Source organism: Girardinichthys multiradiatus, chromosome 23 (assembly GCF_021462225.1).
Source record: "Girardinichthys multiradiatus isolate DD_20200921_A chromosome 23, DD_fGirMul_XY1, whole genome shotgun sequence".
NCBI classification, from domain to species: domain Eukaryota; kingdom Metazoa; phylum Chordata; class Actinopteri; order Cyprinodontiformes; family Goodeidae; genus Girardinichthys; species Girardinichthys multiradiatus.
This window is the reverse complement of record NC_061815.1, coordinates 26,276,137-26,294,437: the sequence shown is the minus strand read 5'-3', so window position 1 is coordinate 26,294,437 and position 18,301 is coordinate 26,276,137. Positions and strand designations below refer to the sequence as shown.

Here is an 18,301-nt window from a genome sequence, read left to right as displayed (position 1 = left end):
TGGTAAATAATCAACATTAAGCTATTTACTCTAGAATTATGAAAAATATATGCATTTATTTTGTGCAAATGCAAGGTTACGTTTCTTTTTCACTGAAGAAATTGTTTTTTTCACTGACGTTTTTTGTCACTAAAAACCTTTTTTTCTCTGAATAAATAAGTCATTCATTTAGTGTTTGAGATTTAATATTTAAACTATGTATGCAGTGATAAAGGTCTGTCTCCCTGCAGATATATGCTAATAGAATATGGTGAATAATTAATAGTGAATAAATAGTGTTTTAGCAAAACACATATGTTCTTTTTGGTAATTATACATAAACAATCTCTGTGCCTGCTTCTGTAAATGTGTTTTACTCTTTACTATAGGAAGGGGGCAGTGAGTGGTAAGAGACCGGAGGGGGCTGTAGGGGTGAAGGCAGTCAGATATACATTTAAGGCTTGTTCACTGCATTATTGATCAGCTTCTACCATATTTAGTTACTAAATATATTCCATCTCCTCTGTCTGATGATTTCTTAATATTCTTTTGCCAAGCTGTCAGCAGTGTGAACAACTGAGAGTAAGTGTGTGTTTTACAGGCGTGTACTGTACCATTCACATGGATGTTTGTGGATGGGGGGAAGGGTGCCATCTGAATGTGATCTGAGGCCAGTCCTCCCCCTTTTTTGCTTCCTCTCTCCTTGTGCACTGCTCTCTCATCTCCATAGCAACTCCATCAAGGATGATTTTTTAAATTTATTTTACCAAACACACTCACACACCCACACTCACACTCACTCCACTCAGAAAGCTGCTCGTTTAGTTTTCACAGCACTAGCAATACAAAAAGGTTCTGGATCTACTTGCACTTTTTTTTTCTGCTACTTGCTCTAATAAATTTTAGCTTGAATGAAAAGTCCCATCATGTAATAGTAACACTTGTGGAAAAAGAAATATACTTTAATAAGCAGACACAAAATTTACTATTAAACCCTGGGCTCCAGCTGGGTTGCTCATACATTGGTAATGTAACACTGCTGTAGAATATTCCTTGTGACAGCACTTCAGCAAAAATAGTTTGTTTCCACCCCCACAGCCCCAGAGAGTCTGACCTTTGCATCCTGCCATGCCCCCAGTGCACCTCTGAGCCCCAATCATGTGTTGAGAAAGCAGTTTGTTTTAGTGTGAACTACAGCTCATTATGACACAAGGGGGCATCCTTATCCTTATTTAAATATGCTCCTTCACCCATTACCATCTGCTTATATATCACATGTATTGTTCAGATATCATCATCTAAAGTTCCTGCTTTCAAATAAGCATAATTCCTATTTTTAAATTCCTAGCTGATCATTTAGAAAGTAAGTCCTTGCATGGCACTGGATTTTGGCAAATGTGAACAAAACTACATCCCATACAGTGCCTTCAAAAGTATTTGCCCCCTTACAAACTGGCTCAGTTTTTGCAATTTTGGTAACACCTATATATTTCAGATCATCAAACAAGCATTCTTATCAGACAAGCTAGTGTAAGAAAAACAAAAAGCAGATTTCAAATGATGATTTTATCCTTAGAGGGGAAAAAACCTTTTCAAACCAATCTGATTCTATTGGCCCCTAAACCTATTACCTCATTGTGACAACCTTGGTGGGGTACAACTGGTGTTGCAATAACTGGAAAGGGGTATTTAATATTGTCATGGAGTTTTTGTGATTAGCTCTCCTTTGCAGAATACTTTAAATTCAGTGGATGCTGCAAGCATGACCAGACTGTTTACGGTCATGCCATGGCATTTTTAAGTGCTTACCTTGATTAGTCATTTATTGACTAGGATTTTATTCAATACAATTACATTAATTCATCACAATTAACCTTAAATCCATGCACTTCAGCTATGACTGATGTCATGACTGCCAGGTGAAAAATGTCTTAACTTTTTTGTAGGTAAAGTGCACTCTGTAAAGCAAGTCACTAGAAAAACAATGAATGTGTGTAGCAATAATGACCTGATGATTGCCCCAGCCCAATCTGCACCATTCGATCAGTTTGACCTGCCTTCATTTGCAGATTTCTGCAAAATTGTAGGATCTCTAGAAACTACGAACTTCCCTTTAGACATTGTCCCTTCAAAAGCGCCCAAATCTTTTTTTTTTAATACAGTTGAACTCTTCTTTTTTTTATTAATACGCATCTTTCTTTAGGAGTCGTCCCTGCTGCTTTTAAACATGCAATAGTCAGACTTCAACTGAAAAAGCAGAGTTAGGACCACTCTGTACTTTCAAATTTTAGGCCTGTATCTCATCTCCATTTTCTTTCTAAAATCTTAGAAAAGTGGTTTTTAATCAGCTGCAGTCCTTTTTAGAAAATAATTTTAATTTGAAAAGTTTTAGTCTGGTTTTACACCCGCCAAAGGTCTGAGACTGTTTATGTATGTGTCTTAAAAGTCCACAATGATATTGCGTGGTCTGTGAATGCTGGATGCCCAAGTCTCCTGGTGCTGCTTGACCTCACGGCAGCATTCGATACAGTGGACCATTTGGTCCTCCTGTCACGGTTTAGTCACAATGCATTCGCAGCATGCACATAGATGGTTTGCCTCATACTTAACAGAGATATTTTTCTCTGTAATGATTGGTGAACTGTCTTCTTCTACTGCCCCTTTTTCTTGTGGCGTCCCATTAAGGACCTTCATCCATCCTTGACCCCTTACATTTTAGAGGGTGACACAGGAGTGGATTTTCTCTCCTGTCCCATCCCGCTCCCACAGAAAAATGTCCTGTCCCGTCCCACTCCTGGTAAATTGACTCCCACTCCCATCCTGCTCCCATTTAGAACAACTCCCACTCCTGTGACTCTCCCATTTTTGTTTTCTTCATTTAGTCTTTTGGCAATTTCTTTCTTTGAAGGACCAGTTAGGTCCCTGTTTTTAGCTGTAGTAAAGGCCAGTTAAAATAAAAAGAATAATAATGAAGAAATAATAAAATATCAAAGAAGGAAACAGACCATGTCTATAGTTGAATAAACAAAATGTACATAGTTGTATTTTACTCATTTATTAATTGATTGTTTCCTTTGAACAATGACATCACTTTTATGTTTCAAATTGCTGAAATTAAAGAAAAATGCACCTAGCAAGAGAACTGTACTTGGTGAACAAAAGGGCAAAAAGGCATTACCTTTGCAATTTAGAAACTGCACCTCATATGGTTCACAGCCCTGGTCCTCAGGGACCAATTCCCTGCAAGTTTTAGATGTTTGTCTGCTCCAGAACACCTGATACAAATTCTGACATGACCTCCTATACAGGCATCAAGAATGGAGGGTCAAACTGGACAAAATTAATACAATAAAATCATCATTAAATAAATAAATGTTGTTAATGTCCCATAAGTGAAGTAAATGTAACATGAAAGAAATGTAACATTAAATGTGCCATTAAATTAAAGGTACCATTTATTTATTTAATACATAATTAGAAACAATAAATGTACCATTATATCATGAAATGGACTAATATGCAATTAAATGTGCCACTGAATAATTAAGTATAATTTTAAAAACGTAATGATTGGTACACTTAATATTTAATGATGTATTAAAATAAATTGTACATTTAATGGTACATTCAATTTCTTTCTATTTCACAACATATTTATTTAATATCTTCCCTTGATGAATCCTTTCTACGGAGTCCGCGAGAGGACATGGGGGTATTTTTTCTCTTTTGCGTCCCCACACAATACTTTTTCGTTCACTCACAATACTTTTTGCATTCTCACGCAATAGTCTTTGCGTTATTTCGCAATACTTTGTGGCATAGTTTCCAAACCAGATAACTGCAAAAATGAAACAAACACTACACCCGTTTTGAGATGTATTGAGTTTTATTTTGAAATCGGTCTTAAATAAAATTATCTTCAAATCAGACTAAAAGACAGTTTTTATCCACAAGCTGTCAAACTACTGAACTATGGACAATAATGTTGCACGAAACCACATCTGTGACACTTTATTTCCTTATTACTGCTGCATGATGTGTACTTTTTTTTTGTACGCCATTAGTGTTTTTGTTTTTATCGTGATTTGAACGGTTCTTCTTATCCTAAGCATTTCATCACATTGTGTGATCACAATGTTAACCTGCATATGACAAATAAACCATATCAATGACATATCAGTGCTGTTTGTTTTATGAGCAGTTTGTCATCTGTGCTGCTGTTCCAAAATGCCGAACGCAAAAGTATTGCGTGGGGACGCAAAAAAATAAAATAAAAATCCTCCATGTCCCCTCTCGGGCTCCGTACCTTTCCCCTCTACTGTGGCAAAGGCTCTTAAATCTTTAGCGCACATGCAGCAATTTTGTTGGTCAGATGAGACTTGACACATGTTGGTATTTTTCGTTTGATGAATGAAGAGATGCAGGGTTGATTTAATCCAGAATCTGTCTTACAAGTGTCCCTTAATCACTGGTGAACTTGATTACAACTAAACACGTTTTACAAGCAACAGACTGCATGTTAATACCGCTACATTCAACTCTCCTGAAGTTCGGTAATATTTGTGACTTTCCTGTCAGCTCTATGAGTTTAATAGATAAGTCCTTACTTCTGACTTTACGTTGCAAATCCAATTTTACCACGTCCAGTTCTCCACCTGCGTTTGCTCCCTCCATTCTGATCAGAAGCACTGTTGGCTTGTGGGTCGTGTAGTTCGTTTGACTCGCCTTATAGTATAGGCTTCTTGGAAAAAAGCTACACAATGGCGGCGTCGATCCAAGTTTTTTTTTTCTTAAAGTTTATAACAAAGTCTCAGTTTTACATTTCCAAGGACAATTGATCCTAGTTTATTTTCCCTCCTATTGGTTAGCTCCCGCTCCCGTTCATTTTTTATCCTGTACCGTCCCCAGACTCCCGAAAAAATGTCAGCCTCTATTACATTTCTCTCTTTACATGCTACTACTTGGATTGATCATTGCCAAACACAACCTGTCCTTTCACTGCTATGCCAGTGACATACAAACATATCTGCCAGTAAATTCTGACAAGGATGAAGAACTACTTCACTGTATGTCACATATTAAGCCGAGTCTAAATGTATTGTGTTTGGGAACAGTTCAGCTGCTGGCCTTGATTCTTCCTTCAACTGTGCTTCCCCTGTTAGAAGTCCTGGTGTGCTGTTTGACTCAAATACAGGTCCTTCTCAAAATATTAGCATATTGTGATGAAGTTCATTATTTTCCATAATGTCATGATGAAAATTTAACATTCATATATTTTAGATTCATTGCACACTAACTGAAATATTTCAGGTCTTTTGTTGTCTTAATACGGATGATTTTGGCATACAGCTCATGAAAACCCAAAATTCCTATCTCACAAAATTAGCATATTTCATCCGACCAATAAAAGAAAAGTGTTTTTAATACAAAAAACATCAACCTTCAAATAATCATGTACAGTTATGCACTCAATACTTGGTCGGGAATCCTTTTGCAGAAATGACTGCTTCAATGCGGCGTGGCATGGAGGCAATCAGCCTGTGGCACTGCTGAGGTCTTATGGAGGCCCAGGATGCTTCGATAGCGGCCTTTAGCTCATCCAGAGTGTTGGGTCTTGAGTCTCTCAATGTTCTCTTCACAATATCCCACAGATTCTCTATGGGGTTCAGGTCAGGAGAGTTGGCAGGTCAATTGAGCACAGTGATACCATGGTCAGTAAACCATTTACCAGTGGCTTTGGCATTGTGAGCAGGTGCCATGTCGTGCTGAAAAATGAAATCTTCATCTCCATAAAGCTTTTCAGCAGATGGAAGCATGAAGTGCTCCAAAATCTCCTGACAGCTAGCTGCATTGACCCTGCCCTTGATAAAACACAGTGGACCAACACCAGCAGCTGACACGGCACCCCAGACCATCACTGACTGTGGGTACTTGACACTGGACTTCTGGCATTTTGGCATTTCCTTCTCCCCAGTCTTCCTCCAGACTCTGGCACCTTGATAACATGCAGAAGTTGCTTTCATCCGTAAAAAGTACTTTGGACCACTGAGCAGCAGTCCAGTGCTGCTTCTCTGTAGCCCAGGTCAGGTGCTTCTGCTGCTGTTTCTGGTTCAAAAGTGGCTTGACCTGGGGAATGCGGCACCTGTAGCCCATTTCCTGCACACGCCTGTGCACGGTGGCTCTGGATGTTTCTACTCCAGACTCAGTCCACTGCTTCCGCAGGTCCCCCAAGGTCTGGAATAGGCCCTTCTCCACAATCTTCCTCAGGGTCCGGTCACCTCTTCTCGTTGTGCAGCGTTTTCTGCCACACTTTTTCCTTCCCACAGACTTCCCACTGAGGTGCCTTGATACAGCACTCTGGGAACAGCCTATTCGTTCAGAAATTTCTTTCTGTGTCTTACCCTCTTGCTTGAGGGTGTCAATAGTGGCCTTCTGGACAGCAGTCAGGTCGGCAGTCTTACCCATGATTGAGATTTTGAGTGATGAACCAGGCTGGGAGTTTTAAAGGCCTCAGGAATCTTTTGCAGGTGTTTAGAGTTAACTCGTTGATTCAGATGATTAGGTTCATAGCTTGTTTAGAGACCCTTTTAATGATATGCTAATTTTGTGAGATAGGAATTTTGGGTTTTCATGAGCTGTATGCCAAAATCATCCGTATTAAGACAATAAAATACCTGAAATATTTCAGTTAGTGTGCAATGAATCTAAAATATATGAATGTTAAATTTTCATCATCACATTATGGAAAATAATGAACTTTATCACAATATGCTAATATTTTGAGAAGGACCTGTATTAAACTTGACCAACAAATAATGTGGTTTGGACTAGAGCTCCATGAAAAAGCCACAAGGTTTGTAAAGCAAAATGACCTTGAAAAGGTCCATGCCTTTATAACTTCACCTCTGGATTACTGTCATTCCTCGCATTTTGGTACAAACAAGTCTTTGTTTAGTTGCCTCTAAATCATCCAGAATACTGCTGCCCATCTCATAACCAACACTGGAAAGAACAATTACATCACACTGATGCTTAAATCCCTTCACCGGCTCCCTATTCAGTTTAGGGTTGACTTTTAATGCTTGTTTTTAAAGCTTTATATGGTTTGGCCTCATATTATTTGTGTAATATTTTAACTGTCCGTGTGCATGGCCGGGTCTTGAGGGGCTCAAATCTGCACCTGTTGAAGGAGCCCAGGTCTAAATTTTAACACTGATTGGGACTTTTTTGTGGCAACTCCTAAACTTTGGAATAAACTCCCAGCTGAATGAAGACTTACTTCTGACCTGGGAGTCTTCAAGTCAAGACCTAAGACATATTGATGGCTTTAGTGTGACACTTTTTACATCTCTCTATTTTTCTATTGTTTTGATGTTTTACAGACACTGTTGTATTCCATGTTTTATTTTATTTTAGTTATTGTGAAGCACTTTGGTGAACCTAGTGGTAATTGTAAAGGGATATACAAATACATGAATTACTATTAAGCCACTCCAAAACAATAATTCTGTGTTTTTTCAGTCATTCAGAGGTAGACTTGCTTGCGTGCTCAATGTCCTGCTGTATAATCCAAGTGCGCTTGAGATTAACTCATGGCCCAATAATCTTCAGGATTTTCTATTAGAGTTCTGAATTCATCGTTCTATCAATTAGGGCAAGTCATCTAGGTCCAGGTTGGCATGAATGGCTTTTTATTTTATCTTAAAATGAAATAAATGAAATCCTAATTTAAAAACTGCATTTTACATTTACTCAGGTTATATGTCTGGTATTAAATTTTGTTTTATAATCTGAAACATTTAAGTACATTTGCAAAAAGAAATCTGCAAGGTGGCAATTACTTTTTCACTGCTCTGTGCATTCTCATATTTCTATCATCAAAAATCTAGTTAGGAAAGATTTCAGGTGACAAAGAGATAAACCATTTTATTACTGTAATAAAACAGAATGCAAATAAATACATTTCCAGACTAGAAGCTCCAATTAATAAAAAAAGATAAAGACAGAAAAAAGGAAAACATGATTTTCTATTCACAAAACATATACAATGTTAAAATTCATGAAGTTAGTTACATAGGAGCTTTTATGCTTATCCTCTTTCATCTTTAATATCATTCCTGAAAGATATAAAGAAAAATATGAAATTTGAATCATCCATACTGTTTAATCCTCCCACCACTTAATCATTTATTTCCAAATCTGTGCTTGTCTCCTCTCGTTTCTGGAGTAAGTAGGGCAGGGGCGTGTCTGTGGAAACATGAGCCGGAACCAGTTGAAAAATCAGGACACAGCAATATGGAGCATGCCCAAAATTCAGTCACACACATTCACACACACCGAGGGGCATAGTGGGGCACATTGTTCACTCATTTGGAAAGTAATGGAACACTGCCTAAAAAAAATCATTTAATTAGTTACTCTACTGTAAAACAACAGGCGTGCTACACCTGCTGTGTGATTATTCTTGCCTATGTCATGTGTTGCCCCTAACAGATCAACAGTAACATTTTAATGAATGAAAAACACAAAACCTGATACTTTGAATACCCAGCACTGTGCCATTTTTAACATACACCAATACTACCCATTCATTCTGTTGAGAAAGGTAAGATATGATATGTTACATAGCATCTATACACTAGTGATCAGAGGTGCACACAGTATTTTGTTTATACCCTCTTGTAAATATCTGGTAGTATATATTGCCATGGTGAGTTTAATTATTGTAATCTGGATCACATAAATGACTAGGTGAAGATTCACTTAAGATCCATAAGGATTTCTATGATTTACATGTTTTTGTGTGAGAGCAGAAGATAAAAATATGGCAGAAGATGGAACAATAAGGTTTAGATATCAACAAAGCTATTAGAGCTATTTGATTGGGAAGCTAGAATCAATGTAATAGACACTCTGATTGGCTAAAAAGTGTGTCCAGCAACAAAGGCAGAACCCATCTGACTGATCCCCTCACAGGCTCCTATAATTGATTCACTATCCTCCCTCCTGTTTTCATGGTGAGGCATATGCAGTCCCTTTCAAAGCCCCTCCCCTGCATCCTCCTCCACCACACCCTGCCTTATGGCACTGAGCAGCTACACCAAGAACACAACATATTTTTGCTGATCATAAAAACCTCAAAAATAAATTACAGCGAAAAATTTCCCCCATATGTGACAAAGGTATTTAACATAATATGGCCATTTGACGATTTACCATTACCCAATTTTCCCTGGAGTCTTTATCCGTCATTTCCAATTTTTTGTCTCTTGAACTCTTGGATACAGCATCAAGGCCAACCAGCTGTATGTGGTGGGATTAGGGTTAGGGTTAGGTTACTATTAGGAAGAGATCTATCTTTGTAGTAAAGCATAGAAATCCCGGATCAAATACATAAAATGCTTTCCATTCAATGGGGTTGTTTCCCATGTTTAAATCAGACACAGTTGAGAAATGGGACAGAACCTGCTATTCATAGATCAATAGTTACACAGAATGTCAATAACAGCTCTAATGACAACAGTATAACACTCACAGTGGCAACATGCTAAATAATTAAATGAACAGACACACAAACACGCATGAGAAGTAACAAGTAATGTATACGTTTTGCCACAAGGGGGAGCCTATTCACCCTTTTCTTTGTTCTCCATGAGAGTTTCTATATATGCAGAAATCCTGGATGGCAAAGGCAGGGGCGGATATAAAACCTTATATCAGATTAACACTCTTACACGCTTCATAAAATGCATCAGTGTGTGGTGCACAGTTTCTTAGGCTCCGGAAATTTAAATGTCAGCTGTTCAAGATAGCAAATAGAGATGTGGATGTCCTGTGTCTAACAGTACCTTCCCATTCTTATCCAGCCGATACATATTAAAACAAAGAGGCAGAGATGTTGAGAACATTTTCTAATCTTCAACTACAGCTCATGCAAAACATGCGGCATAGATGTATTTTACATACACATATAGTGTATAGTCTCCTAAAAACATATTTATCTGCACCATTGCATCTTGTTATACTTCCTAAATATCAGCATTAATATGCCGTTGTGCAGGTTATATTTTACATCCTTATTAATCATGCAGTAGAAAATGCATAAGGCAGCACTAGATGTGAAAAGCATTGCAGGTGCAGGGCTGCTGCACTGGGCCATGGCCTGTTTCTAAAAAAAAAAAAGAATGAATAATAGAAGAGTGTGCAGGCCTGTAGAGGTTCTTATGTTCAAAACCCCTGGAATGATTTTGTAACGTTGCTCTACTTTCCACAGGAAATGACGATGACTATAAAATAATGACTTTCCAACCAATCGTATAAGCTCCAGCTGACACTTTGCAAAAATAGTAAACGCCTTCCACTCTCATCACCCTCAAAAATGAACGTATAATAAACTAACCTCACCTTCATGGGCACAGGTTTTCAAAGGTAAGTGAATCCTAGTTTTAGCTTGAGATAAGGCAGTGTGTTGCTTGTTGATTAAAGGAAATATGAGTGTTTGTGTGGGTGGCAGAGATGCCTAAATGGAGAAAGTTACCTGTTCTAATTTAGGATATATGTAATGCCCAAACAGTCCTTAAACAAAATTTACCCTTATTATGTGTTTTTTTTACTCAAACTTAGTAAACTTGAACTAATTTCCAACTTTCCCACATATTTAAAACATCTCAATAGACTCCAGAACAACATCAACAAAAAAAATAAGTAAATAAAATGTTGATGACACATACTCTGGACATCTAGACCTTAGTCGTTTAAGTCAGTGCTCAACCAGCAATTGCCAACCGGTAGCATATGATGAAAAATGCACATAATGATTGGAATGAAGTCATGCATCATTAAGATAATTTTACCTAATGGAGCAACATAGCAGAATTATGATTTAAACACTTTAATGAAACCTTATTCCAGGTAAAATGGGAATAATCTGAAAGTTCTAGCAGGACATAGAGAATACTTGAACTGAAAGGTCCTATTTAAAACCATCTAAAAAATCAAGCTCTTACTATAGAGGTAAAGGAATTCTATCCAAACAATACTTGGTATTCTAACACGTTGATACTAGATATTATTCCCTGTGTGTTATGCTATTTTGATTTCACTTTCACGACTTGTTCCTCACGTTCTCGGAAGACAACACAAGGTGAGTCAGACATGCTTGCTGTAAACAAGGGTTTTGGGAACATTTATCGAAAATATTTAATTAATATTTTTAATAAACAGAACAAACTTCTTGTTACATTGCTACTAGTTTTTAATTTTTCTTTCTGGACAAACTTTGGTCATACCCACATTAAGCAAATATCAACTTCTATTAATTCCATTATACTGTGGCCCATATATTATTTACCACAGTATTTCTGAGACAATTAGATTTGCTGAGAAACATTTCATTATATTTTTATCATCATAACAAACTGGATTGTAATATCTGCACAAATAATCACAGAAGAAAAGTAAAAGGGGCAGTCATTCACTGAGACCAGTGACATTAACGTTACGATGCAGATGATATACTGATAGGTAAATTGTAACTACTGCAAGCACAGCAAAAGAGTGAATTATGCATTTACAACACCATGCGCAGCACAGAGAGGTACAAGTTGTCCTTAAAGCATGCATGATTACTCCACTTTTCTAACCAGTAGCGTACACTTGAATGGCTAAAACTACACGTGATACAGTACAGTGTGAAGTGATGTAAATTAACATAAAATAATTGTTTAAACATCAAAAGAAAAAAAAATGATAATAGCAGTAATTATATGTGGAAGGATGAGTCAAACTAAATTAAAACAACCCTATCCTAAACAAAATGCTGTTTTTTTTTTTTTTTTTAACGGACACAGCAACAGCTTGATTTTGTATGCTAAAAAACACTGTTATTCAAATCTTAGGTTCCTAAATGTTCCAGACGTATGAATAATTATGGGCTTAACTGTATACTCAAGCATTAAAAACCAACACATTAGCAGGATGTTTCACGAATCTCTGTCTTCATATCAGATCAGATGGATCAGTTCAGAAAACACAACTTTTATGTGAAATAAAGTTTTTTTATTTTTACTTCGTACTGTAAATTATGTCATTCTCAATGCAAAAGGTAATTTGTCAAACAATGATAATTTCCTTTATTGCCACTTCTTTTCATTACTTGTACTGCATACATAAGGGACTGAGTGATGTTTTATGTCACAAGCAAGATATTTTTTGTACTGTTCCTTTAAATTACTACAGCAGGCCCAGGTTTGACCCTATAATAAGATAATTTATATGATTTAAATACATGCTCTGATAAACCATCTTCTTTTTTAATTTGGAAAACGAGAAATTTCAGGTGGTAGATAGCCTGTCTGTGGTTACAAAGAGCAAAAATTATAGTAAATCATTGGTTAATAATAAGGAAGCAAAGATTGATATTTAAATAATAGTTAGCAATGAAACATAAGTAAATAATATATTAAAAATCAGAAAAGGACCAGAGAGGACAAATAAAGTTCCCATTTCCCATCAAATTGCAGTTGCAAAAAGCAACAGGAGGGGGCACAAGTAAAGACAAATACAGCCAAAGAACGTCAGCATGCGTAGGAAGGGGGGAGGGATGGTAAAAATCAGAGATACGGGTTCTTTGTTTAAAGATGAGAACGAGGAGAAATGAAGACAAATATCAGAGCTGAAAAAACTATCATTCAAACGGGAGGGGACAGCAATAGGTAAAGCAGAGAATCATCTGAGGTAGAGAAATGTGGGGTAGTGATAAGAAGAACAGAAACAGGCAAAAAGAGAAACATGGTGGGAGGGGAAAGCAGGATGTGAGTCAGACTGACAGCATTAACACTCATCTTCCACACCCATCTCTCTGTTTTCTTCATACACTTAACATACTAGATAAGATGGCGGGGAACACTGAAGAGAAACTGACACTTACATAAAGTGACAATCAGTGCACAAGTAAGCACACACCAGAGCTATGTGACATAATGTAAACTCTAATCTCCACAACAGCATGGCAGAATAACCATATAAGCTCTGAATGCCCACATTTCTGATTCATTTTTAGGACAGACGGCTCAGCTAAAAATAACCACAATAACTTTACAAAAGGCAAAGCTGTGTGTGGGATGGGATGACTCAGACTGTAAAGAGCACCTCACAGGTTCACATTTCAGAAAGATGACCAGAAAGAATCAGATGAAGCTCGGTTCATTTCGATATCAAGGGAGGACAGTTCATGCTGCAGTTTTATTAATCAACTAAATGATTGGTTTCTTTGTACTTATGTCACTCTGTCCATGCCATCTGATCATCCAGCTCCTCGGTGTGTCCTTAAAGAACAAAAAGTTTTATGTTTTTAATCACATTTTATGTTTTATCTTTTTAATCAATTTTATGTTTTTACATGTACAAGGTGAATTTAAGATGAGATATTAAGGTATTTTATGGAACAATGGCTCAGATTTTTTGATATACTGATATATTTTACTATTGCTCAGGCTGCTTATGCCTTAAAACTGGAATACATTCATAATACAGTTCCTACCCCGAACAACCTTCTACATTCCTATTTTTTTTTTTTGCTGAGTGCAAACATTCTGTTAATTTTTCTTTTTGCCCTGCACATTTGTCTGAAAATATTTTACAACTGTCAGCAAGACATTTCTTACACTCCTCACTAAATTATGTTGATCATGATGACAGAAATGTTGCGTCTTAGCTACCTTAAAATAATATGCTAGCACACATAAAGCTATGCTCTCGGCTTCATTGTTTTGAGAACAAAACCAGAGGACAACCAGATAAATTTAATGAAGAAAGGTAAAGGGGAGTGCACTTGCTGAAGTGCCACAAGTACCGCCTAGCATGCATAGTGGGAGCAGCAGATGAGGCAAATAGACACAGGGGGATGAGGAACCCTGCAGCTTAAGACTGGTTCTCTTTAACAGTAAACATCTGATCCCATCCATTTATGGTCAGAAATAAACACAAGATCTGGTACTAATCAGACAGCATTTGTAGCTGTTTACCCCCTTTACCCCCATAGTGAACAGCACGCAAATAGTGCTGCAAGAGGCCAATCCTCTTATCAGAGCTGCATCCAATGTCTGACCCCATGACTTTGGATTTCCCACACCCTTTCAGCCATTTTTAATCAGACACCAATACCTTGCTCCCTAAATCTAGATTTAAGGATCTAGATTTAGATTTAGGTTTTCAACAGCAATCAATCAAGGATCCTATCCATTTGCCTTTAATTGATGTGGCTGACATGTATGTAGCCTTGCATTGACCCCCCTTAGGTCAGTTCATTCCCACAGGCTTGCCATGTTGACCCCCGCACAGCAGCAGATGTTGTGGCTGTGTGGGCTCTGATGTCAAACAACAGTTCTGCAGACCCACATCTGTTCTAATCTCTGTTGATTCTATATATATATATATATATATATATATATATATATATATATATATCACATCACAGAGATAAATATAGCAACTAAACCAGTTTAGTATTCTTAAATTAATATTCCTACTTTTACTATAACAGTTGCTTAAACAAACCAAGGTAACACGTCATCATGATTCCCAAGCTCTGCTCATCCAGCAAGGATTTAAAATGACAATTCAAGATAACATTCCTAAAGCCTTTTATATAGCTGATGGTCATTGAGGTTAAAGCTGATAACAGAAATGAAACAGGCTCCAGTCCACCAAGTCAGGTGATTATAAAATAAGAGAGGAAATATTTAAGAAGTAGATTTTATCTAAACAACTTAGATTCCAGAGTGGGGAGGAAACTTTGGTCTTATCCACCCGAACCACAGGAGGGGAAAAAGTCACACTCACCTAAAATCACCTGGACTCAAACACTTGAGCAAGGAATATGATCATTTTTGTAAATTGCTAATGTCTCTAAATAACCGGTGCTGAAGAAAAGTTCACCAGAACTGACCCAAATACTGCTTACTAACTTGGGCCAATTCACATCAAAGCCACACATGGCTCCAAACTGCTCTTCATCATGTTCTAGGACAAATGACAAGAGCAAAAGATGCTGTGCCAAGGAAGCTAACCCTACAGCTGTGAATGCTCCCTGCAATGCAATGTTGGCCCACTCACTCTGTCTAAGCTATTAACAAAAATGTTGAACATGAAAATAGACTCAGACGGCAGTCTGTAAAATGCTATCAAACATGGAAAGAGGAGCAGAATTTTGGGATTTAAATGTTATGTAGAAGAGTTATTAACAATTAAATTAATTCAGAATACAGAAAGATGTTTTATGCCTAACTTTTGTGCTTCTGCTCCATATTAAATGTGTAGCAGAAAGACACTTTATTTGCTGAATTCCCCATCAGCTGCACTGCAGCAGTGTTTGTGCTGACGTCCAGGACAACAGCCTCCTGATTCACCAATTACAAATCCCTGACATGTCTGTGGAGGGAAAATGCTAATAGAAACACTCATTAACAGAGGATCACACTGAAAGAACCAAGCATTAAAACATACAAGAACACTTTAGAAACACGTGGGCAGGGTGCAACAAAGTGTAAACGTATTACCTGAAGCTGAAGTGTTAATCATATAACATTTATTGAAGCCATAAATTAAGCCGTGATTGAAGACACATTTGCTCTAGTTGAGCTTTTTGACTGTAAGTGATTAGCGACTAAAAGAGAGAAAAAACAATGTGAGTCATACATAAAAACATTCTCCGTTAATTATTTCATGGCTATCATAAATCATGAGAATAAGGAAAAGATAAATAAAAAGAGAACCCACTGGTCCTTAAAGATGAATGTATTCATCTTTGTAACCAGAGTTAATTGCATTGACTAAAGCTATGATGAAAATATTTTGTTACTGGCCTTTTATTAATGTACAAAAACTTGATGAAACTAATTTCAATCATAACTAAAAAAGGAGAGATACATACAATCCATCCTTCTACCCCCTCAGCGCCTATACCCGCTCATCCATGCACAGTCACAGTAGAACCAGTCCAATTTCCAGTGGTGACACTGTGGGCAGATTGTCAATTAGATTAAATCTTCCTGAGTGGTAGGAAGTGAATGACTATATGTGTCCAGCACCAGGTGGAAAGATGTTAATGGTCTGAACCACGTCTGGAGCAACAGTATCTAGCAGAAACAACGCTGGCTGCCCTGGTTTCAGTGCAAAGGTAGAGAAGTAATGCTTCCATTTTATATTCTGAACTACAAGGGGATTTCACAAGCCTGTGATTGAAAGAATGATTTACTGTTGCGTTGTTATTTTTAGCAAAGTAGTTGCTGGCTACCAGCAGCTCTTATGTCTTCTGAGCTACATAAAGCTGAACTCAGTGTAAATCCAAATTGTTTAAAGGCCCAGTCATCCCAGCACAACAGAATCTGGTCATCCTTGGTAACTGCTCCTGATAAATGCTTGTGTTTTTTCACATATCCTGTCATCTTCATGCACATCAGCTGTCTGGAGAGTTGTTGGTAGCTATCAACTTTTTAGTAGCTTCACTGCTGTGTGGCGATATAAAGGTAATTTGCAAAAATCTTATTAAAAATACAAGAAAACACTGAAGTATTTCACAATCAAATTAGGTGTAAGACCATGGAAAACCCTTAACAACAGAATGCAGAGAAAGTGACAGAATTACAACAGACAGTTTCAATTAAAGAGAAGGCCTCTGCAAATTGGGCTGGAGGAAAAGGATCACTTATCTTGGTGGTGAAGTGGATAATTTTTTTTTTTTTTTTGGAGACAATCGAAGAGCAGACTGCTACAAAGATAACTAAAATAAGGAGTCAGATTGATGCATGACTAGGCTGAAGATAAACAATATAAAATGACTGAATGCTTCATTCTTAATAAGTTTATAGTTTTATATATAATTCCCCTATTACTTGTATTTTGAATATCTTAATTTACAGTATATTTAATAGAGTAAAATATACTAAGATTTTGTTGACTAAAACTAAATTAAAAGTAAAATGACTACAGGTGACTGAAATGTGACCAACACTACATTACACTGTAGTCAAAAGATTGTCAGTCAGTCATTTTCTACCACTTCTTCCATGGTGGGTTGCTGGGAAGCTGGTGCCTATCTCCAGCAGTCTATGGGCGGGAGGTGGGGTACACCCTTGACAGGTCGCCAGTCCAGGAAGGGCAACACACAGACAACCAAGCACACACTCATTCATACACCTAAAGGAAATTTAGAGAGACCAATTAACCTAACAGGCATGTCTTTGGACTGTGTGAGGAAGCCGGAATACACGGTGAGAACCCACACATGCACGGGGAGAACATGCAAACTCCATGCAGAGAGACCAGGAGTCGAATGCACGACCTTCTTACTGCAAGGCAACAGTGCTACTAACTGCGCCACGGTGCAGTCCTAAAAGATTGTCTAAAGTTAAATTAAAATGTGCTGTCAAACCTAACACTGTTTGTAGCAAGCAACATTGCAACAAAAACATGTAATAGTTTGTTTTTTTGTGTGTTTGTGTATGTCATTGTACAAAAAAGTTAGACAAAGTATGAATCTGTGATCCATTTTGAGACGTTACTAATGAATTACGTTACTTTTTTCTCTCTCTCTCTGTCTCAAAAATCTCTCAACAATCAAAACATGCCCAAAGCACAAGGATAAAGAAATGCGATAGTCTTTGGTCAAAACATTACTGGTTTGATATATAAACTGATTAAGTCTAAGCCTACATTCCTGCATGTACATTTTTTTAAAATCATTTTTCTATTCTCTAACACCTGGTAAAAGCTTAATGTTGAGTGAAAAATATCATTTGGTAGTAAGACTGCAAACGGCACAACTTTTTTACATATACAAGTTGTGAGAAATATCAAATAAGTTAAATATTTAAAAATACGCTAAAATAATGCATTAGTGCTATCATAAAGCACGTGTAGGTTTCGGTAACAGTGTCTTTCTATTCATTTGTGACACACCATACAGTCAAGGATGTTCATTCTGTTTTAGCTCTCATTTAGCTTTTTCTCAGTCTCCTTTGTGTATGAAGCAACCTTTCTTCTGTGAAAGTGCCTTTGGCTAAAGAGGATTAGATTTTTGTGAGTATGTGCCATGTGCTGTTGCACATCACAAATGTCTGTCTAAGAGCATCCTCTTCTTGCATGTGACGAGTGAACATGGCTGTTTTTGCTTCAACAGCAATATGTGTGTGTAAATTAGATTACGATCCTTGCTGCTGATCCCACAAACAAAGCTGCAGCAAAGGAGAGAGAAGCTGCCCTACTGACACACAACAGCACAATCTGCATCCACAGTTGCAACATCATAGGCATAAGGCACAGT

At 37.3% G+C, this 18,301-nt stretch overlaps 1 protein-coding gene across 8 annotated transcripts in view; it reads right to left on the bottom strand.

Moving 5' to 3' along the window:
• The window catches only part of LOC124860299 (protocadherin alpha-C2-like), a 192,052-nt gene that overhangs the window by 101,709 nt on the left and 72,042 nt on the right, over positions 1 to 18,301 (bottom strand). Inside the window, exon 2 of one of the 8 annotated variants that reach the window (XM_047353511.1) lies at positions 7,879 to 8,226. The exons of 6 other annotated variants lie outside the window; for them this stretch is intronic. In XM_047353511.1, coding sequence (XP_047209467.1) covers positions 8,167 to 8,226 — 60 coding nt within the window. In that variant the 3' untranslated portion in view covers positions 7,879 to 8,166. One more of the 8 variants, XM_047353510.1, reaches the window with a different exon arrangement.